General features: G+C 33.9%; 3 protein-coding genes and 1 pseudogene across 4 annotated transcripts; 3 read left to right on the top strand and 1 right to left on the bottom strand.

Moving 5' to 3' along the window:
- The first annotated feature begins 592 nt into the window (after window positions 1-592).
- LOC120117919 (cleavage and polyadenylation specificity factor subunit 2-like) lies at window positions 593-6,775 on the top strand. The gene is made up of 18 exons (XM_039138088.1): window positions 593-866; window positions 943-1,111; window positions 1,216-1,312; window positions 1,529-1,655; window positions 1,740-1,861; window positions 2,009-2,103; window positions 2,192-2,343; window positions 2,537-2,594; window positions 2,685-2,792; window positions 3,119-3,368; window positions 4,033-4,217; window positions 4,350-4,442; window positions 5,139-5,237; window positions 5,598-5,729; window positions 5,819-5,863; window positions 5,955-6,122; window positions 6,253-6,327; window positions 6,459-6,775. Exons 1-18 carry the CDS (start codon window positions 718-720, stop codon window positions 6,558-6,560), a joined length of 2,226 nt encoding a protein of 741 aa, XP_038994019.1. The 5' UTR covers window positions 593-717; the 3' UTR covers window positions 6,561-6,775.
- Window positions 6,776-7,831: 1,056 nt separating this feature from the next.
- LOC120116593 (60S ribosomal protein L36-2-like) lies at window positions 7,832-9,416 on the bottom strand. 2 transcript variants are annotated; one of them, XM_039137034.1, is made up of 4 exons: window positions 9,330-9,416; window positions 8,703-8,806; window positions 8,162-8,361; window positions 7,832-8,044 (listed from the first exon to the last, which is right to left on the bottom strand). In XM_039137034.1, exons 2-4 carry the CDS (start codon window positions 8,802-8,804, stop codon window positions 8,011-8,013), a joined length of 336 nt encoding a protein of 111 aa, XP_038992965.1. In that variant the 5' UTR covers window positions 8,805-8,806; window positions 9,330-9,416; the 3' UTR covers window positions 7,832-8,010. The 2 variants fall into 2 exon arrangements, with proteins under 2 accessions (XP_038992965.1, XP_038992968.1); XM_039137037.1 differs by having other exon boundaries at window positions 8,703-8,809; window positions 9,330-9,344.
- Window positions 9,417-11,971: 2,555 nt separating this feature from the next.
- Window positions 11,972-14,260, top strand: LOC120117912 (annotated as a pseudogene).
- A 2,408-nt stretch (window positions 14,261-16,668) lies between these two features.
- Window positions 16,669-21,164, top strand: LOC120117901 (kinesin-like protein KIN-10C). The gene is made up of 17 exons (XM_039138071.1): window positions 16,669-16,887; window positions 16,971-17,136; window positions 17,359-17,562; window positions 17,658-17,871; window positions 17,981-18,186; window positions 18,279-18,511; window positions 18,631-18,682; window positions 18,795-18,851; window positions 18,962-19,009; window positions 19,130-19,216; window positions 19,301-19,385; window positions 19,471-19,772; window positions 19,859-19,905; window positions 20,490-20,511; window positions 20,596-20,664; window positions 20,945-20,983; window positions 21,107-21,164. The coding sequence occupies exons 1-17, from the start codon at window positions 16,736-16,738 to the stop codon at window positions 21,149-21,151; spliced, it is 2,028 nt and encodes a 675-aa protein (XP_038994002.1). The 5' UTR covers window positions 16,669-16,735; the 3' UTR covers window positions 21,152-21,164.
- Window positions 21,165-21,257: the final 93 nt, after the last annotated feature.

The raw sequence follows: 21,257 nt of genomic DNA, 5'->3' as shown, positions 1-21,257 counted from the left end.
TAATGCAAAAAAAAAAGGAAAAATAGAATATTCATTTAGATTATTATATTTTGGAATAAAACTATTGAATTTTTCATTGTGTAGACTTATTTTATCTATTTAGTCTTATTAGAAAGTTAAATTTATAAAATTATTTTTTGCTAAAATTAAGATCAAATTAATAGAATATGTAAGTTATGAGGAGTAACTATGTTATATAGAAATTTAAAATTAAAATCAAATTGATAAATATGTTAGTAATGAAGACTAAATATATTATTATATAAATCTAATTAATTATCAAGTCGATAATTTTGTTAATTAGAGCAAGCACATTTGGTCGGGTGGTTCATATTTATTTTCTCATATTTCCTTAGGTTATGGGTGTAGTACTTTCTTTCCTTCCCCTAGAGTTACCCTTCTCCCTCTCCTCTAGGTAGTATTAGGATTAGATTTAAAAAATTTCAAAAAATAATTTCAGTAATTAAAATTGATATTAAATTGAAATTATAGTGACATAATTGATAAAATACTTTATATAGTAATTAAAATAAAATTGAACCCATAATTTATTGTTAGGGTAGTTTATCCTAAAAGAAAACTTTTAAACGGCGCCGTTCCAGCGACTTTCAGACTTCACATCGCCTTTCACTAGAGCGGTCACCCGCGGCTGAAACTCAGTTTTCTTCGGTCTTTGCCCTGAATCTTCTGTTTTCGGCCTCTAGAACCGAGTTAGAAATGGGGACGTCGGTTCAGATAACCCCACTCTGTGGAGTATACAACGAGAACCCTCTCTCCTACTTAGTCTCAATCGACGGCTTCAACTTCTTAATGGACTGTGGCTGGAATGACCTCTTTGACCCCTCCCTTCTTCAACCCCTCTCCAGGTTCTTCTTCATCTTCAAATTTCGAAATGCCAATTGATTAACAACTTTAACGTACTGTAGCTGGTTCTTTTTTCAGGGTTGCTTCGACGATTGATGCCGTGTTGCTCTCTCATCCCGACACGCTTCACCTTGGCGCTCTTCCGTATGCTATGAAACATTTCGGACTCTCGGCTCCGGTATATTCCACTGAACCGGTTTATAGATTAGGCCTTCTCACTATGTACGATCAGTATCTCTCTCGCAAGGTGAAAGTTATCTCCGTCGTTTTTTTATTTCCGGAGAATTGCGTTTTGATCCCCAATGTTTATTGTAGTAATTGTTGACATGCTATGTTATCTCCCAATTTCAGCAAGTATCTGAGTTCGATTTGTTCACCTTGGATGACATTGATTCTGCTTTCCAGATTGTAACTCGGTTAACCTACTCGCAGAACTATCATTTATCTGGTAACGTTCTTTGGCTAGTAATTATCTCAATTACATTATCCGTTGTGGAACTATAGTAACATTAGTTCTATATTAATTCATCAATGAAAGCTCAAGAATTGAAGGTCGCAAGACATATGTTTGGAGGAATGTAATGGCCTGACATTTGACAACGTAGTTCTATTTTTAAGATAACTTTCTCATTATATTGTCATTGTTTCTGTTACAATCTTCTAGGAAAAGGTGAGGGTATTGTGATTGCTCCTCATGTTGCTGGCCATCTATTGGGTGGTACTGTTTGGAAGATAACAAAGGACGGAGAAGATGTCATATATGCTGTAGACTTCAACCGACGCAAAGAGAAGTATATATGCTATCTTTTATCTGATCTTAGATTTTAGCTTTTTTAGCATTAACTTTTTTTACTCAGATGAATTGGTTTTATCAGGCATTTAAATGGAACTGTTCTGGAGTCTTTTGTTCGACCTGCTGTTCTTATAACTGATGCCTACAATGCTTTGAACAATCAACCTCCTAAACCGCAAAGGGAAAGGGACAGAGATTTTGTTGGTAATTTGAATATTTGATGTTGAATTTATTGGGTCATAGTGTAATTCAATTCTGTCCATCCTATAATCCTTTCTGCCTTGATTCACTCCAACGCCTGCACGAATGGACTATGGTCACACATCATACTTAATTGTGAAGTTTATGCAGACATCATTTCAAGGACTTTAGAAGGTGGTGGAAATGTGTTACTACCTGTCGATACTGCTGGTCGTGTCTTGGAACTTCTCTTGGTTTTAGAAGAGGTCAGTAAGGATACTTGATTAATAAATTGGATTCTTTTAGTCTTCTGGTTAGCTATATTATTGATTGCAACGTCTGAATCACAAACAGCACTGGTCAATGAAGTTTTTGAACTTCCCCATCTACTTTCTGACATATGTTTCATCAAGCACTATTGATTATGCAAAGAGTTTTCTTGAGTGGATGAGTGATGCTATAGCTAAATCCTTTGAAACTTCACGTGATAATGCCTTTCTCCTGAAGTAAGTTTTCTTATAGACACTATTTATACTTGCTATTGTCCTATTCTTTTATTTTGCTTTGCTTTATATTTATTCCTCAGTTTGTATCATTTATACAAGCTTGAAAAATATAACCGGTTTGAGCTGTAAATTATGTATATCTGTATTCATTTGGTGGAGAATTAAGTACAAGGTATTTATGCCAACATTGCAGGCATGTCACTCTTTTAGTCAGCAAGGGTGAACTTGATAAAGTTCCAGATGGTCCTAAGGTTAGTTTATTGCACCACTCTTAAATAACAAATCTAAATGGTCCTTCTCAGCCTAATATATTTGACTGTTAGCTTTTATTTCTTTTTTAGGTTGTACTAGCATCCATGGCCAGCTTGGAAGCGGGTTTTTCTCATGATATTTTTGTTGAATGGGCAGCAGATGTCAGAAATCTCATTCTTTTTACTGAAAGGGGTCAGGTGAGTTCTTTACTATGTAGGAATTTAAATTTAGTTGAATTCATGCATTTTTTATATGTTGATGAGCATCTACTTTGTGGGCCAATAGAGGTTTATTTACTCAATGGCCAAAGGTTTTACGTCCTTTGCCATTTAACTTGAATTATTTTGTGCTTCATGGTTGTCCAAGGCTCCAAGTTCCTTTTTTTTTTCAGCATCACGTTTATACCATAACAATTTGTAAAACTTGTGAAACTGACATGTAATTACTATTTTGTTTGATCAAATGGATATCTTTCCTCTTCTTCCTCATAATATATAGTTGATACTTTGACCTGTATATGTAGTTTGGCACATTAGCTCGTATGCTCCAGGCAGATCCACCTCCAAAAGCTGTTAAGGTCACAATGTCTAAGCGGGTTCCTTTGACTGGGGAGGAGTTGATTGCTTATGAAGAAGAGCAAAACCGGTTGAAAAAAGAAGAAGCTTTAAAAGCTAGTCTCATCAAAGAGGAGGAATCTAAAACTTCTCTTGCTTCTGATAATTCAAGTGATCCAATGGTTATCGAAATTCATAATAAGCATTCTTCATTAGATGGTATACTTCTTCCATTCCCTAAAGCTACTCGGTCTAAGTGTCTTCTGAGAACTGTATACATGTTGGGGTTTTGAGCATTCAATTAACTTTTATTGTTGTGCATTACTTGTTTTCTTGTGTATTTGAATGGTTAATTCTTCTTCAAATTATGAGGGAGGGGGGTGGTTGGTGTTTCACAACAAAGAGAACACCAAAAGTGATATTCCGATATATTCATTGATTCGAAAAGGTAAGGCGGTCTCCTAAATTGCTAAAATGCATTTAGATAAATATTTCCTTTGTGTCTCCATTATCCGTGTACATTCTTACGGCAGAGTCACGAAATAAGTCCATGTCTTTGAATGGTTATTAACTATAATACCCTTGTCATTCAACATAGAAGTTCCCTCCGTTGTGTTTACAGTAAAACTAGTGAGGTTTGGTTTATTTTCATTTATTCTTGATGATATGCATTTATTTTAGAAGGAAAATGGATTCCAATTCTATTTCAGATGTGATGATTATAATTTCTTGTTATCAATTTATCTCATTGAGAAGTTTCTCGCCAACCTGATGAGGTATCCTTGTGTGGGATATTCATGATTCATTGTGACAGTTTGATGTATCTTTTACCTCCCCTTTTGTATCCTTAGTTGCTATCTTTTTATCGTCTTGTACACTTCAGGGTTAGATCAACATGGGAGCAAATTCCGTGATGTTCTGATTGATGGATTTGTACCCCCATCCTCTAGTGTTGCCCCAATGTTCCCTTTCTATGACAATACTTCTGATTGGGATGACTTTGGTGAGGTCATAAATCCTGATGATTATGTAATAAAGGATGAAGATATGGACCAAGCAGCTATGCGTGTAAGTGCCGGTTTCTTTGTGCCATCTGCTTGATTACTTTAGAATGTTATAGCTCTATATCTTTAATCTACTGACATTTGGGTTTGTTGAAATTGTTGTCAATAATGAAATTGTTTTACATATTCATCTCAGATTGGTGGGGATATGGATGGAAAACTTGATGAAGGCTCTGCTAGTTTGATACTTGACACAACACCTTCAAAAGTCATATCTAATGAGTTAACTGTAAGCTGAATTCTTGCTCAACTCATGGTATAGCTTGTTTACGCTCCTGATCATAAGTTACTGGTATTATGCGTCTTATTGATGATTCTGTTGATTTTGTCTACAATGATAGGAAAGGCACCCATGGCCATATTATGATTTGACTAAATTTCATTTGTTTTCATTATAAAGTAGTTTGAAACCTGGAAAATGGATTTCTAGTCTAGGATCATAGAGAGGAGTTATCTTTTCATTTCAACTAGTATTGGTCCTTTCCAGATTTTTGGATGCCTTTAAACCTATGTTACACAGACTCAGGCGTAGGCGTCGGACACGTGTATATATCGACTCAGGTATAGTTAGATTTTTCTAAGTTTTTTCATATATTTGGAGGATCCTGAGAGGTCATATCTCCATATCCATGTGTCAGACACAAGTACTTCATGAAAAAGTCCGAGCAACATAGCTGTTAACTTTAATAATGTTATTGTTAAGTTCAATCTTTTTTTTCTATCCCAGTAATTTTAATTTTGGTTTATATGTTGTACTTACATCAATATGAAATATGATGCTTTAGTATTTTTTGTTTGTTTGTTTCTGGACCGAGATTTGGTTGTGAGTTTGTCCATGAACATTTCAGCAATTATTAGTTTGTCCTGTCAACTGCAGTATACTGAATTTTCCGTTTATTGAACAATGTTCTGTAATGATGGTTAGGTTCAAGTGAAGTCTTCACTTATTTACATGGACTATGAGGGGCGTTCGGATGGTCGGTCTGTCAAATCAATCCTTGCTCATGTGGCTCCATTAAAGCTTGTAAGGATATTTCTTGAGGCAACTTTTTAGAATTCCTGGTTGTATATTTGCCTCGTCATCTTTATGGGCTGTCCATGTAAATGTTTCCTTGCACAACATGTTATTAATTTTCATGCATTTATGGCATGCTATTATATGTAGTTGTCCCCATTTATTCCGTGAATGTGAGATGATGTTCCTGTGAGGTGGAACATGCATGAAATGCACTAATAGCTGTCGAACAGTTGCAGACAGAACTTCCCTATATGTACCTATTTAAATATGTCCCTTTATTATGCTATCTCATTCTTCCGTATAATTTTTTGGGGGTTTGATCTATTTTATGTGGGTGCCTCATTTGTCGTATATTTTTTCACTCAGGTCTTTGTGCATGGATCAGCAGAGGCAACAGAGCATTTGAAGCAACACTGCTCGAAACACATTTGTCCTCATGTTTATGCTCCCCAAATTGAAGAAGCAATTGATGTCACATCTGATCTATGTGCTTATAAGGTATAACTCAAGAATATATTTTCGTTTAAGGTGAGGCAACCATTTCCGAAGAAATCATAATGCATTTTCCGACCTTGTGTGTAATATAGGTACAATTATCTGAGAAGCTGATGAGCAATGTGCTCTTTAAAAAGGTAACAAATAGAATTTATCTTGTCACGTTGATAACAATCTTCGAGTTGTATTCAATCTCCATCGCTTTGTCTAAAATAACTGCAATATCAGTTAGGAGATTATGAAATAGCTTGGGTGGATGCTGAAGTAGGAAAGACAGAAAATGACATGCTCTCTTTACTACCCCTATCGACGCCAGCTCCGCCACATAAATCTGTGGTCGTAGGTGATCTGAAAATGTCGGATTTCAAGCAGTTTCTTGCCAGTAAGGGTGTCAAGGTACTGCTCTTCATGTTTGTTTAAACAAGTCATAGAGATGAAATGGAAAAGTTCTCAAACTTTCCTATTTAGAGACCGAAATCTCGAAAAGTATAGCCCTCTCTTGATATCTGAAGGTGCTTCTTTACAGGTAGAATTTGCTGGAGGGGCGCTGCGATGTGGTGAATACGTGACATTACGCAAGGTTGGGGTTGCAAATCAGAAGGTAAGCAATTTGGCATTTTTGACTCGCTATCTCGCAAGCTAACGAGACTGACTAGCATCCTTTACATCATCTTTTACTGACCATGATACGTTTTTTCACTCTTTTTCTCCCTTTAAATTTCGTTGTTTTAGGGTGGTGGTTCTGGTACACAGCAAATTGTAATAGAGGGCCCCTTGTGCGAGGATTACTACAAGATACGGGAATATCTATATTCCCAGTTTTACTTACTTTAGGTTGTGTAATGAAATATACAACGCGATGGCGGATGGGCTTCGCTCTTTCTCCCCCTTATTTTGCGAGCTCTGATATCGAACAACCACCCCTTATTCCGGGAGCTTATGGAGGGCGGAAAGCATGGCGTTGGTGAGGTGCATAAATTAGTTACTGTTTTCCCTTTTGCCTCTTCCTTTTGCATCACTTAGACGGTAAGGGCATATATATGTATTTCGGATATTTCTATTGTTAAGACTGAATTACCAGTGACTCGATTGAAAAATTATATGAATTGAGCCGAGTAGTTTCACATGATAATGAAAAAAACAACCCCACATCATATTATTTAACAGAGTTAATCGCTTCTGATACTAACGTTAAAATTTGAAAAATATAAAGATTGATTTTAAATAAATTAGAATATAAAGATTAATTTTATAATTAGTATAATATAAGGATAAAATGTAAATTTTGACCTTACCTGTACTATTTTTCATGCGTTCTTCTAGATTATGATTCGATTTATAAACTGGACCCTTTCATCAGTTTAACAACAGTTTAGACGTTAAATGTTACTTCAATATGACCAGAATAATAATAATAATAATAATAATAATAATAATAATAATAATAATAATAATAATAATACTATTAACTTCTGATTACACAACCCATTCTTTTACAAGTAGAGGCACTGTCGCCTTAGAAAAAGTACCATTAGCCCTTAACAAAAGTAAGATATAATTTTTAAGTCCTTTAATCACCTTAAATAAAAAGTAAATTTACATTTTAGGCCATTCTTAAAAATTAATTATTCTATTCCACTTTCATAAATTCGACCTCCCAAAAGCTTATAATTTCATCTCGAATCTCAAAGTAAAATCTGACCTTACCCATGTTTACGAATATCATCCAAATTGTCCTTACAAATGTGTCCATATTTTAAAATTTTGATCCAAGTTATTATAAAAATATTCAATGTCATCCGAGCTTACTTTGTATGCTCAAACATATTCTTAAAATAACCAAGGCGATATTAAAGCAATATCGATAGCTTAAGAACTTCATTAAAATGTTTTAAAGATCCAATTTAAAATCAAGACCTGTTGAACAAGTCTGGTTCAATTAACTCGTACTATTAACATTCTCGGACATTAGGTTTAAACATAATTTGTTTAATTGTGCATTTCACACAATTTAGTCATCACTTACTAACAATTTACCATATGTGATCTAATTTGAGAGAAACTTGCACGTAGTATAACAATGGCGATAAATATAAATTAGAAAGAAAAGAAAAACATAATTTTTACGTAATTACTTCCTCCAATCTCTCGTGCCTAATTCGAATAAACAAGTTTTAAAAACACAAAATTCAATTTCGAACAACAAAGAACAAACCATATGCAAAACAAACCCCTCTCTAGCTGCTTGTAAACGCGAACAGGGAGAAACCGACAAAACAAAGGTTTATTTCTTCTTTTCAGCACCTCCACCATGAGCCCTGCAAGGAACATCACACAAAGAACAATATTTATTACCATTCCCAGGCAATATGGCTTCCTCTAAACGGAAGACAATATAATATAGTTGCTTGTGTGAGATGTAATTCGATATTTACCTCATCTTGCGGAGAACACTTGACATCTCTTCTCGCTTCTTCTTTGCCCTTTTGTGAGTTCCCAACTTCCTTTTAGCTACCTTGAGAGCCCGCTTGTCCTTACCAACTTTCAGAAGCTCAGTGATCCTCTTCTCGTATGGTGCAAAACCAGCAACTTCCCGTATTAAACTCCTCACAAAATGGACTCTCTTGCTTGTTTTCTGAATAAAAATAATCAGGACCATGAATTCTAGGACGAAACAAGCATTTCAAAAAGATAGATAAAAAGAATAACAGATCTAACATGGTGATCTACTAAGTAGCATCTCTTCCTATGTTGCTCCCACTATTTTTTATGTACCATGTCCAATGCATATTCAAACAAGAATAGAGATACAACCCACCAAATATATTTAAAAGATGATGGGAAAATGTTAACAGTTTAACATACACATGTCAAACAAATCCCCATATCCAACACTCATACATGAATCAAAGCGACCATGATTTGAGTTATACCCAATTACAAATAATATACATAAATGAAGATAGATGTGCTCACTCCTTTTCGAATAGAGGGGCGTGGAGCCAACTCCTTCTTGGTCACAACATGACCCTTGTTCAGTCCTACAAAGAGGCCGGTATTCGGCTGCTTAGTTGCCATGTCTGCTTCGGAAACACAAAATCAAACATAAAAAAGAATGAAAAACAATACATTTCAATAGTCATTCAGAATCAAACTATGGATCATTCTGATCATCAACTCCTGCTACAAACAGGAATCAAACAATTCATTTATTGTACTTTCCTCCATAAACATCTCAACTTCCACAAAATAAACTTACACCAAACATTTAATGGAAGATAAAATGCAGGCGCATATTAATCTCCAAATATCTCAAGAACAAGATCTAAACAAAATAGCATGAAACATGGGCTTCAAAACTAGATTTGGCACATAAAAACATCACAAAAACCAAAACTTGTAAGACAATATCAGAGCTGCTAACATCACATCAGCTAAAACAAACCCAACAATCAACGCACATCAGATAAACGAACACAAGACACAACATTTTTGGGTTTTCAGGTTACACTTTCTCTTCCCATCCAATCAAACAGAGCAAAATACCCAGAGAACATACACTAAAGAAGTGTGTAAGGGCTTAGAGAGATAATAGAGCTGTACCTGCGAAGACGAGATATCTGAGGCGGAGCTAATAGAAATAGGGTTTTGGACTTGTGATATAACAAATATATTGACTGCTAACGCTAGGTTTCTAGGGTTTGTAATATGGGTTATGGGCTGAAAATGAGCTTAGAACCATAAAATAAAGGACATAAAGAGAACAACAATGGCTTGAGGAATTGGCCCAACCCAAAACCTCTTATTTTGTATTATTTAATAAGATATTTTTATTTTATAATTTAAATATACCTAGAAATTTTATATACAATTTTAAAAAATATATGACTTGTGGATTAATAGTCAAATTATATTATTAATACTTGTTCTATGCATGAGTTGTGGATTTAGTCTATATATTTTAATTTGATTAATTTTAGTCATAATTTTTAAATTTTGGTTGATTCAATTAAAATCAAAATTTTAAAATCTGAAAAATATAGAGACTAAAAACGATTAAAAATGTATGGGATCTGAATTCATAATTTGTACATAATACGAATAGTAATAATAAAATTTAACCTCCCTTAATTGTGTGAAAAAAGGAAGACTCTGTCTCCAAACTTCACGTTCTCCACTTAGTTCGTATAACGCTCCCTAAGAACCCGAAAAACACAATAGGGGAATTAAAACGGAACATAAAAGGAAAGCATGAAGAATGGGGTCGGTTCAAGTAGTAAGCAGTTTGATATTCTTAACCAGGTCTAGAATTCGAGTCATTGTGTATGTAAAAAAATCTATGTTGAAAAATTCATCCACCACAGTTAGGTGTGTGTGACTCGGGTCGGTCCTAATTAATATAGGCGAAGCCTTAAGTAGTGGAAGGACAATAAAAAAAAAAAAAAGCAATCCTGAGCAACGTGAGGAACCATTAACATTTCCCTGAATTAGGAGGTTGATGGCTCATTCACGATGGCAAGAGTAACGTGCTTCAGCCTTCATGTAAAAAACAACAGTTTAGAATTCAAAAATAGAGGGTTTAACTTTGAAATTAGAAAAACCTAAAAAGATATTTAAATTAAAAAGTATAACTTATCGAATTTTTAAAATTTACATTATAATCATTAAATTTTAATTTTTTTATTACTGTCATTTTCATTAAAAAAATGCTGACATAATACGTTTAAGCGGTCTTCACCAAAAAAAAAACTATTTTTCATATCAATATCTGTTGCAATAATTGATTTCTTCACCAAAGATTACAATAATCGATCATCGATTAATATCAATAAGGATCCGTTTATTTAGAAGATTAACATAATTTGATTTCAAATTAATTTGATAGTTAACAGTATCAGATAAGAAAGTTTTTATTTTTAGTTTTAAATTGTCGCCTCAATTTGCAGTTTTTCCTATCGTCATTCAGTGTTCAATTTGAAAAATGAAAGTTTTCTTTTGGAAGAAAACTTTTTTTTATTAATCTTGGATAAGTGCAAGATAATATATGTTTAAAGACAACTCTCAACTATTTGACATTGAACACTCACACCCCTGACATTCATGGTGCTCAAACTCGAGACCTCAATAAATAATAACAATTCCTTTATCACCAAGGTCGCTATATTCGTGCTTGGAAAAAAAAACTTTAACGTGCTATGTCAACATTAATTAATAGCAATGATCGTAATGCAAATTTTAAAAGTTTAATGACTGTAATGAAAATTATAAAAGTAAGTTTAATGACTAAAGGAAAGAAATTCTAATAGATTAGAGATGACCAGTGTAGTTTACGCTTATTATCATTATTACTAGTATTAATTTTACCATTATAAAACCGACAAATGATGAGCCTTGTCTTACTACACTGAACCTTTTGCCTGTCAATTTAAATGTAATTGAACTCAGCATTACCCCAGTCTCTACCTAAACCTTCCATAAATTGAAGTCCATCCATGTCGTTTTTGTTATTTTCTTATCAACGATCCTCTGCACATGGAGAACAAAAATTCGAAATTACAACTACATTTGTTGTAACCTAACAAGTCTTCTACTTTCTGCTCTAAATTTTTCTTATTCATTTGCACATGGTTTTTTTGTTCGTTTTTTTTTCAAATTTAGTGATGAATTTTTTATCACTCAGTAGCTCATGACATTGAAACCCTAATGCTAGAAAAACCCAGATCGGTTTCTTGATGCAGCTATCAATTCATGAGCCACCTCGGGTTGCAGTTTTTTCTGTAGCCATCATTCACTCTCTCTGGTGAGTGCTTTGTTTTTTTACCCTTCACATGGTGTTGTGACAATAATTCTAATTTATTGACTTGCCTACTGTTTTGATTTCCCCCCCCCCCCCTTATAATGCGTTTGGTATATTCAGTTGATAGTGCATCCTAGGGGAACTGTTATAATCATCTTCTTGAGTAATTCATCATCTGCTATTCGTTTCTAAATCGTATCCCTTCAATCATTTTCCTCACTTGCTCTCATCCGTTTTCTAGTCTCGGTTTGCATATGGTTGGCAATCGATTTGATATACTGAATTCGAATACTCAAACTTTGTAGTTGAAATACATGATTAAGACTCAACTAGTTATGTTGCCTTCTCTTTGAATTTCTTTGTTTAATTGCTCCAATTTTTACAGTTGTTGTTGCTCGAATAGATATGAATTTAGTATCTCATCCATTTCTCAAATCATTAATCAAATTTCCATAATCTAGGTTCTTGTCTGGTATTTCTTACTTCGGGGGACCTCTTGTTTCGATGCCGTTGCATGCAAAATCAACGTTCAGTGTTCTTTGTTGTCACTGTTAGAGGGTAGGCATCAATGTCAATTATATGTGGCCTGCCGCTAATAGAATGTGTTTACTGTCTGGCTTGTGCACGCTGGGCGTGGAAAAGGTGCCTTCATACTGCTGGCCATAACAGTGAGACATGGGGTCTTGCAACCGCTGAAGAATTCGAGCCTGTTCCTCGAATGTGTCGCTATATTCTAGCTGTTTATGAAGATGATATTCGGCATCCCCTTTGGGAACCCCCGGCGGATATGGGATCAACCCTGATTGGTTAATTCTCAGAAAAACTTATGAAGACACTCAGGGGCAGGCTCCTTCGTATATACTATATCTCGATCATGATCATGCTGATATCGTCCTTGCCATTAGAGGTTTTAATTTGGCAAAAGAAAGTGATTACCAAGTGCTTCTGGATAATAAGCTGGGCAAAAGGAAATTTGATGGTGGCTATGTTCATAATGGACTCTTGAAAGCTGCTGGATGGGTTTTGGATGCAGAGTGTGATGTTTTAAAGGAACTTGTGGAGGAGTATCCGAATTATACTTTGACATTTGCAGGACATTCTCTCGGGTCAGGTGTAGCAGCCATGTTAGCGCTGGTGGTTGTCCGGCATCAGGATAAACTCTATGCTATTGCGCCTGTAAGGTGCATGTCGCTGAATTTAGCAGTCGGATATGCAGATGTCATCAATTATGTGGTTCTTCAGGCAATTTTTTTCCGCCCTTTAATGTTGGCCTTACGTTTGGCTGAAAATAGAACTGGAAGTAGTCGTGTGAATTATATTTTTAGGTGTGATCATGTCCGATACCGTGACATAGATACCAGAAGGAATCGTGTTATAGGTTAGATATGTCTGATACTAGTCCAAGTGGCTGTGTAAAACTTGAATCCGTGTTCTTTGTAGGTAGAACATCTTTACACATTTGCAAGTGTCACCAAATGTTGAAAGCATCTTGTTAAGAGTATGCTGCTTGGTAATATGATATATTTGAGAATCATAATATTTGAAATCTGCAAAATGTTTCCAACTTTTCGTCTTTAATTTTAATTGTGGCTGGTGCTGCATCAGGATGACTTCTTGCCACGAACAGCCACGCCTTTAGAAGACATTTTCAAGTCACTTTTCTAGTATGGTTGCACTTCACCACCCATTTCAAACTTTTTTATTTTGCTTATAGCTGATAGGGCTTCTGGTGTCAGTCCTAACATGCTTTCTAGTTTTTAAAGGTCGTTGCATACCTTGTCCTCTGGTTTCTCCCCTTAAACAACACCTATTGGCAGGACATGGAAAACGAAAAGAGAGTTATAGCTCCATTATTGTTGTTCCTAATCAAAGTATGCTTACTTCGGGTTGTTTTCTTTCTCGATTTAAACAGTTTGCCATGCCTACTATGTCTGAGATGCATGACGGATACTTGTATACCGGAGGAAAAAATGCTTAAAGATCCGAGGAGGCTATATGCACCCGGTCGCCTCTATCACATCGTTGACCGAAAAACTTTCAGGTATAACAATCCACAACTGGCATCTTTCTCTCCTTTATATCGTCGTAGCAAAATGCTGTGCTCAGTATATGCATAAGAACTTTTATCTCTCTTGCAGATTAGGAAGATTTCCCCCGGTTGTGAGGACTGCAGTGCCTGTGGACGGTAGGCTCGAGCACATAGTTCTTTCTTGTAATGCCACCTCGGACCATGCTATAATATGGATTGAGAGAGAAGCTCAGAGAGCTATGGATGTAAGTTTAAAGCTCGGAGACCATATCGATAAAGTAAATGCATTTATTTATACATCCTCCGAGAATTTGAAATTAAAGCTCTGCATATTTGTCTCTTGATTTTGCTTTAGTTGATGCTGGAGAAAGATAGGATCATGGTGATCCCAGGAAAACAGAGAATGGAACGGCAGGAGACATTGGCAAAAGAACACAGTCAAGAGTACAGAGCCGCACTGCAAAGGGCTGCTTCATTATCAGTGCCCCATGCTTATTATTCACCTTCCAAATACGGAACTTTCGATGAGTCCGAGGAAGGGGAGAACTCCTGTAAATCGAGTAGCGAGTCGTCGTCGTTTGGGTCATCGAGTAGAAGCAAGAACAAAGAAAGCTGGAATGAATTAATCAAACGCTTATTCGACAAAGATGAATCCAGGCACAGGGTGCTCAAGAAATCACATACAAATCATTGGTGATGTAAATTTTAGGAGTAACGCCAAAATTAAGACTCATAACATTATGATGTTTGTGATGAACAACTTTCATTGATTAATTCATATTCATTTACCATCTTATTAGATTGACGAAACAAAATTAAACCATATGATTCATAACAAAAATCGGAAAATTCAAACTGGGTTATTGCCCAGTTCCAAAATTTCTTGAATTAAAGAGCGGAAACTAAATCTTAAAAGTTCAACAAAGCTAAAAAGAAAACACTGTGAAGCTAGTATGGGCTACAAACAAAATCAAGGGATTTGCCTCTTATCAAACTAGGAATCAAATGCCTCGGCTGTTACTTGTGGAATCCGCAGAAGGAGCTGGTTTCTTCAAAGAACAAGAAAACTTGAAAGCTTCGATCTGAGATTGACATTTGACGTAGTCCCCGTTGTTTTCTTGCAAACACCTTTTCAAAGCCTCAACGTCGCATGGTGACTGTGTCTTCTTCACCCCTTTATCATCTCCTCTCTCGCCCATCTTCTCAAAATCCGCTGTTTGTAGGTTAAGAAAGCTGTGGAAACGCGCAAGGGGAAGAGATGGGGAAATGAAATTGGGTTTATGTTAGTTTTAAGAAAGAAGGGCTTATTTAAATAAAGTGACAAACCTCAAGGACTTATATAGGCCTAAAAGGAAAACCCAAGATATAATTTTGTCTAATTATGCTATCAGTGCTTGTACTCTTTTGAATTGTTATCAAAAGCTATTTTTAATAAGACAAAATGTCTATTTTAGATATTATATTGTAAATTTAAAATATGTTAACTTAAACTATTTTAAATTTATTAATATTTTAATAAGAAATATATCAATTTAAATTATAATATAAATATAAATAATATAAATATAAATATATTTATAATAACCCTGTTAATATTTTAATATATAAATCATAAACTTTAATTATTTTTAAGTAATTAAAATAAATTATTAAACAATAAATTATTTTTTAAGAATATTATTATTAAATTATTGAAATTGTTACAAGATAAATGAGAGGAGTCCATGCATTAACAATGATTAAAACATCTTCTAAACGCAAAGTTAAAAATGAAAAAGTTAGAAATTATTATTTTTACTGTTAGTTTAAAACCACCATTCTAATTATAATTTTTTTAATTTTTATTCATTTGACATTGATTATATGGTAAAGACTAACTTCTTAGTCAAGAGTGTGGCTAGACAATATTACCAAACGGCGCCATAATCTTCATTTGGTATAAAGCAACGTTGGGTTAATATAACTTTTGATACTAACTTTTACATTGATATGCAATTAGATACCAAAAAACTATATAATTAATTTTTCAGATTACAATTTTCAATTGCCTCTAATATAAGAGTTGGTGATTATGAGTGGTTTAAATATTATAATTTGTTAAAAAAATTAAGAAATTTTAAAGATTTTTTTATATTTATGATTGAAAAAAATAGTAAAATGTTCAAAGTGAAAATTTTATTATAGTACAAGGTGCAAAGCAAGTATTAAACATTTTTTTCTTTGGGTTCTAATATAGTATATTAACCTAAAAGGAAAACCCAGGACTATATTTGTTGTCTAATTATACCCTTAATCCTTGTACTCTTTGTACTTTTGAAATTTAATATTTTTCCTTTGGGATAAAGCAACATTCATGAGATTTGGGGACTATGAATATAAGTTTGGGTGCTCATAAATGCATTTGCCTTGAATATAAATTTTAGGGACTAAGAATAGTTTTTGTGTTATAACTTGTATAATAAATATATATTTTTAGAATTTTCTACATTTCGATCAATTGACTGAAAAAATAGTAAAATGTCTAAAGTGAAAACATTACTATAGTACATGGTACAAAGCAAGTACCAGACCTTGTTTTCTTGGGTAAATTTATCAAATATCATTGAACTATGCTCAAATGATCATTTTGGTCATTAAAATTCAAAAGGTACAAAATTTCATAAATTTGTCGAATTATTACAAAATGGTATGATAATTGTAAAATTCCGATTAATAATGAACATGTCACAATAGTTAGATAAAATTTAATGACCATTTTGTAATCATTTGATAAATTTAATGACTATTTTATAACTTAAAAGTCCAGTGACGAAAATAATCATATGGAAGAGTTCAATGACCTCTAGCGTACTTTACTCTTGTACTTTTGGGTTCTAAGTCCAAACGGCAGCATTTTGGAACTAATTAGGATAAAACGCATCGTCTAAGGAAAGGAAAGCGTACGAGAAAAGCCGATGCATTTTTGGCTGATAAAGTAAAATAAATAAATAAATAAAAAGCCACCGCCTTAAAAGGTGTAGCCAGAGAGCGCCAGAACAACCAAATTTGAAATCGAACCCCAACGGTTCTCACTCATTTAGAAGAAAAATAAAATAAAATCAAAGCCTCCAATTCTCTCTACGCCTCTCACAAATCTTCAACTTGAAAAAGAAATTTCAGCGAGGAAAAGACTGCTCTTCTACTATGGGACCAAATCAAGGTCGAAAGGCTCGAGTGATAGCAAAAATCAAAGGCTTCACAGATCTAGAACCGGAAGCTTCTGAAAAATGGATTTCAGTTCACAGAGGAGATGATTCGGGAACTTTAACGGTTTCTTTTGGAGATGAATTGACAAGGTAGGTAATTTTTTATTAATTTATAGTTGAAAGCAAGAAAAATATGTTAATAGTGTTTTCATATATTTTTTAATAATTTGCAGTAGGAAAGAGTCATACGAACTGGATTATATCTATGATCGAAGCGAGGGAAATGATTTAATTTTTCCGAGAGAGGTAAAGCCACTTGTTGAAGATGTTTTTAATGGTTGTAATGCGACAGTCATTGCTTATGGAGCAAGAGGCAGTGGAAAGACTTTTACAATTCAGGTAGCTGTTTATTCTTTAAATTGCTATTAGGTAGGCAGTAGTGGCTAGATTTTAAATTTTGGATTTGAATCTAAAAGATAATGTAAATTATATATTTCTCGAATCTATAGAATTGTTGTATGGCTATCAAGAAATGAATTTGAAATTTCCAAAGAATATATGAATTAGACTAATTCATTCGTTATATATATTTTTTCATTTAAGAAATTTTAAATTTTGAAGGGTTCAGAAGTAAAACCGGGTTTAGCTGTACTAGCCATGGCTGAAATCCTTTCGATGGCAAAGGGAAGTGGCAAGTTAATTTCCATATCATGTTATGAGATTTTGAAAGACCATGCTTATGATCTTTTAGATCCAAATAGACATGAAGTTTTGGTGTGGGAGGATGTTGCTCGTGGCAAAATTCAACTTAAAGGACTTTCTCAGGCAAGTTATAATCTATGTTTTTTTTAGAAACTAAGTTTCTCTAGTGTATTTAGCTTACTTTTTTGTTTCATAAGTTGATTCATTTCTTTCTACAGATTCATGTGAAGTCCATTGAAGAATTTCAGAAATTATATTTTTTGAGTAAGAATTCACATAAACATCTTTCGAGCCAAAATTCACACAAACAATCCGAGAAGATGATAGCCGAACCTAATCAGAGAAGTCACAAAGGATTAATCATTCATGTATTTCGAGGCAATCAGTCTGATGCACTTCCTCTTGGGAAGATGAATTTTGTTGACTTATCAGGTTTCAATTTTTGATGATATAGTCAATTATTTTGTTTTGGATATTTCTTTTTCCTGTAACGGCTTAAAATTATCCATTTTTATACTCTAGCTGTTATTGCGTTTACCAGGTTACGAGGATGTCAGAAAGAAAGGCACTGGTGGTGTTAATCTTCAGGAGAGTAATATAATTAATAAGTCTATATATGCCTTACATAATGTTGTTTATGCTTTAAATGCCAATGAGAGTCATGTACCTTATCGTGAAAGTAAAATAACACGAATGTTGCGCGACTCGTTGGGAGGGACGAATAAGATTTTGATGATCACTTGCTTGGTGAGATTTTCAATTTCAGATTTGTTAAAAGTTTTGTTTTTCTCAAAAGTTGTCTGCAATGTACATTGACATTTTAACTTCTTTGAGTGTAGAATTCATCTTATTGCCAAGATTCTTTGTACATGATAAAGTTGGCTTCTCGTTCTTCTAAGGGCGCCAATAAGATTATACTCGACTCCACAAAGAAAACTAAAAGCATTGTAAAACCTACACTGCTTTCTTCTTCAAGCAAGACAGCTTCTGCAATTGCTGCAAAACAAACTGGAACGCGATCGGGATTTTTGGTAAACAAAGCAAATGTTAACGCTTCAATTATCAAAGGAAGGTATTTGATGATATATCTCATACTTGCTTCAACCTATATAACATTTTCATAATCGTTTTTGCTCTTTCTATATTGGTAATCTGAAGGTTCCATTATTTTGGCTTTTATCTAATTTGAAGGAAACTTTTTGATGAAGGCATCTCAACCAAATCGAAGAAGGCATCTCACGAGGTATTCGATTTCGTATTTTATCACCTCACACTAGTAAAGTTAAGAAAATAAAACATTGAATTTGATGAAACTAAGGTTCATTAAATAATAAGGCTCGTAAATCTGAATGCAGGAAAGCTTGCCATTAGAAATTGTCTCAACTGTTACCGAACATGCCAAGCATGAAGAGGTACCGTTTTTCATATTCATTCTATCTGGTGTGTAATGAATATGCATCTGAAAATGTGGATCAGTTTCTAAATCTTTTTATGTTTGGGAATCTGTCTTCATTTTGTGCAGGAAAAGAAATCCTCAGGTATTTCAGAAGCAGTAGGATCTCTTACAGAGGTAAAACTCTTTCTTAAAACTTCTTTGTTTCTTAGGTTTTTTAGACCTTAACAATTAGAACTGATACTAAGTTCAAATCTTACTTCTAGTACGTTATTTTTCCCCCTTTTTTCTTGTTAGGATCATTTCCCCTTGATATCTTGTAGTGCAGAAGAAAGTGATATGCCAGTTAAGGCTAGCACACAAGAAACCAAGTTACTAGACAAGGTGATTAGCTAGAAATTGTGTTTAAATGCTTGTTTAAATGTCAACGAGATTAATTATCGCTGAAATTGTTATTTGATTCTAAAGGTTAATGTGACTGATGAGAATAATCATGATAAATCCACTCCAAAAATTGGTAGCAAAGCAGAGGCAGCTTCTTTTGTTGGAGCAGGTATATAGCATGTCAAGATGAAAAATTGATTTCTTAGACAAGAATAACATGTTATCGTGAATAATCTGTTTCGTTTTCTAAACAGACCCAGCCATGGATAAGGAGAACACCCTTGCACTTGTTGACAAGGATGAATCTCCCCCGATTAGCGCACGATTGCAGGAGTTGTCTAAAAATCTGAAATTGCTTTATTCCTCGACTCCGTCGTGCGCAGATATCCTGTCTAAGACTGATATTCCAACTAACAGTCGAGTCTCAACAGAAATTTTGGAGCCAGAAACTCCGAGAACTCCGGAACCAAGATTACTGGATAATGACAAATCAGACATTGCAGTTAACAGTTGCAGTTCTTGGAAAGCATTCAGTGCTCGTAGTTCTAGAATGAAGGTAGATTCTATCGTATTGAAATCTTACTATCTATATTAGCTTATAAGTTATAACTGCTTTGTTAATTATTTTCTTTCGTATCGCAGAACACTCTTGTCGATGAATACCTCAGATTCTTAAACACAGCTAGCAAGTAAGTACATTTTTTGAACTTCCATAAACTATTACAATAATATTTTGAATTGAGGTCACAATATATTAATTTGGTATCCATGCTAATATTGGTACTGTTCATACAGTATTAATCCTCATTGTTTGATATCACTATCCTAAATTGGCTAAAAAATTTAAATGGTCATTTAATTATGCAAGGTTTGTGATATGACATTTAAGTTTGTAATGTTTGCATGTGAGTCCCTACTTGTGTTTGAAGGACTATAAATCTCCGATTTTGTTTGATTTCAAATTAGGCTTTATTCCAATTAATCAATGTCAAATTGTCGGTCCGGTTCTTGGCTAGGTCAGGTCGGAAGTATTACATTTATTGATATCATTCACGTCTTAGTGACCATGCAACATATTGAAAAATTTAATTCTAACTAAACAAGTAACTAAGCAAATGCATAAGTTGTATAATATGATATTAATAGAGTATCTTTACATCTATAAGACATGTTGTTAAGGCTTTCAAATCTAATTTCAACTATATTATTTGAAATTCATTTTCAATATTATTGATAAACTAATGCAATCTTTTTCTAATTTTCCTATCAACAGAGAAGACTTGAAAAGATTGAAGGTGAGAGAGCATTTAACTAATGATCCAATAATCCTAATTTGAATTGCAATTATGGTAATTAATTTCTTTTTTATTATATACAAGGGAATTGGAGAAAAAAGAGCTACATACATTCTTGAACTTCGTGAAGAATCACCAGAGCCTTTTAAGGATGTAAGCACCACCGTCAATAGCATTGTATCAATTTTCATAGTTTAATTCAGTTCAGTTCATGTTTTTCATTTTATGGTTTGATTTAGACATCTAACTTCATAATTCGGTTCGATTTTGGTTTCATTTTTAAAAAGTCGAATTGTGTGATTCAGTTCATCTTTTATTAAAAATTAGAACCGAATACACCCCTACTGGCCTGGTTTATGGCTTGTTTGTTGTATTTTGAATAGGTTTATTCTGTAATTTATTTACTTTAACAACTAAAATTATTATTTTACAGCTTGATGATTTGAAAGAAATCGGATTGTCAGAAAAGCAGGTATTTTTTTTCTATTTGCATACATATATATATATATATATATATATAAAGCTTAAATGTTTGTTTCTGCCGAATTTTTGTTTGTTCAATCTTCTTTTTACTTGTTGTTTTTCTTGTATTCAGATCAAAGGAATAATAAGAAAGGAAATGGGAGGGCTGTTCAGTTAACCTTTCAAGGATGGATTTCAATTGTCAATTTGTAAAATCTGTACCTGTTTTGTTATTATGATATTTTACTTTTACTGTGCTTTTCACTCGAATATTCTTCTTTACA

This window comes from Hibiscus syriacus, unplaced genomic scaffold (assembly GCF_006381635.1).
Source record: "Hibiscus syriacus cultivar Baekdansim isolate YM2019G1 unplaced genomic scaffold, ASM638163v2 tig00000916_pilon, whole genome shotgun sequence".
NCBI lineage: Eukaryota > Viridiplantae > Streptophyta > Magnoliopsida > Malvales > Malvaceae > Hibiscus > Hibiscus syriacus.
Note: the sequence above shows the minus strand (reverse complement) of the source record. Positions and strands in the feature narration are given on the sequence as shown.

Excerpts from the sequence above, each read along its gene's own strand:
- LOC120117919 (XM_039138088.1), top strand. The coding sequence starts at position 718 with ATGGGGACGTCGGTTCAGATAACCCCACTCTGTGGAGTATACAACGAG. Across the intron at positions 5,730-5,818 it reads CTGATCTATGTGCTTATAAG|GTACAATTATCTGAGAAGCT; the intron begins GTATAACTCAAG and ends TGTGTAATATAG. Across the intron at positions 6,328-6,458 it reads TTGGGGTTGCAAATCAGAAG|GGTGGTGGTTCTGGTACACA; the intron begins GTAAGCAATTTG and ends TCGTTGTTTTAG.
- LOC120116593 (XM_039137034.1), bottom strand. The coding sequence starts at position 8,804 with ATGGCAACTAAGCAGCCGAATACCGGCCTCTTTGTAGGACTGAACAAG. Across the intron at positions 8,362-8,702 it reads GCCCCTCTATTCGAAAAGGA|AAAACAAGCAAGAGAGTCCA; the intron begins GTGAGCACATCT and ends ATTTTTATTCAG. Across the intron at positions 8,045-8,161 it reads AGTGTTCTCCGCAAGATGAG|GGCTCATGGTGGAGGTGCTG; the intron begins GTAAATATCGAA and ends TGTTCCTTGCAG.
- LOC120117901 (XM_039138071.1), top strand. The coding sequence starts at position 16,736 with ATGGGACCAAATCAAGGTCGAAAGGCTCGAGTGATAGCAAAAATCAAA. Across the intron at positions 19,386-19,470 it reads AGCTTCTTTTGTTGGAGCAG|ACCCAGCCATGGATAAGGAG; the intron begins GTATATAGCATG and ends TTTTCTAAACAG. Across the intron at positions 20,665-20,944 it reads CACCAGAGCCTTTTAAGGAT|CTTGATGATTTGAAAGAAAT; the intron begins GTAAGCACCACC and ends ATTATTTTACAG.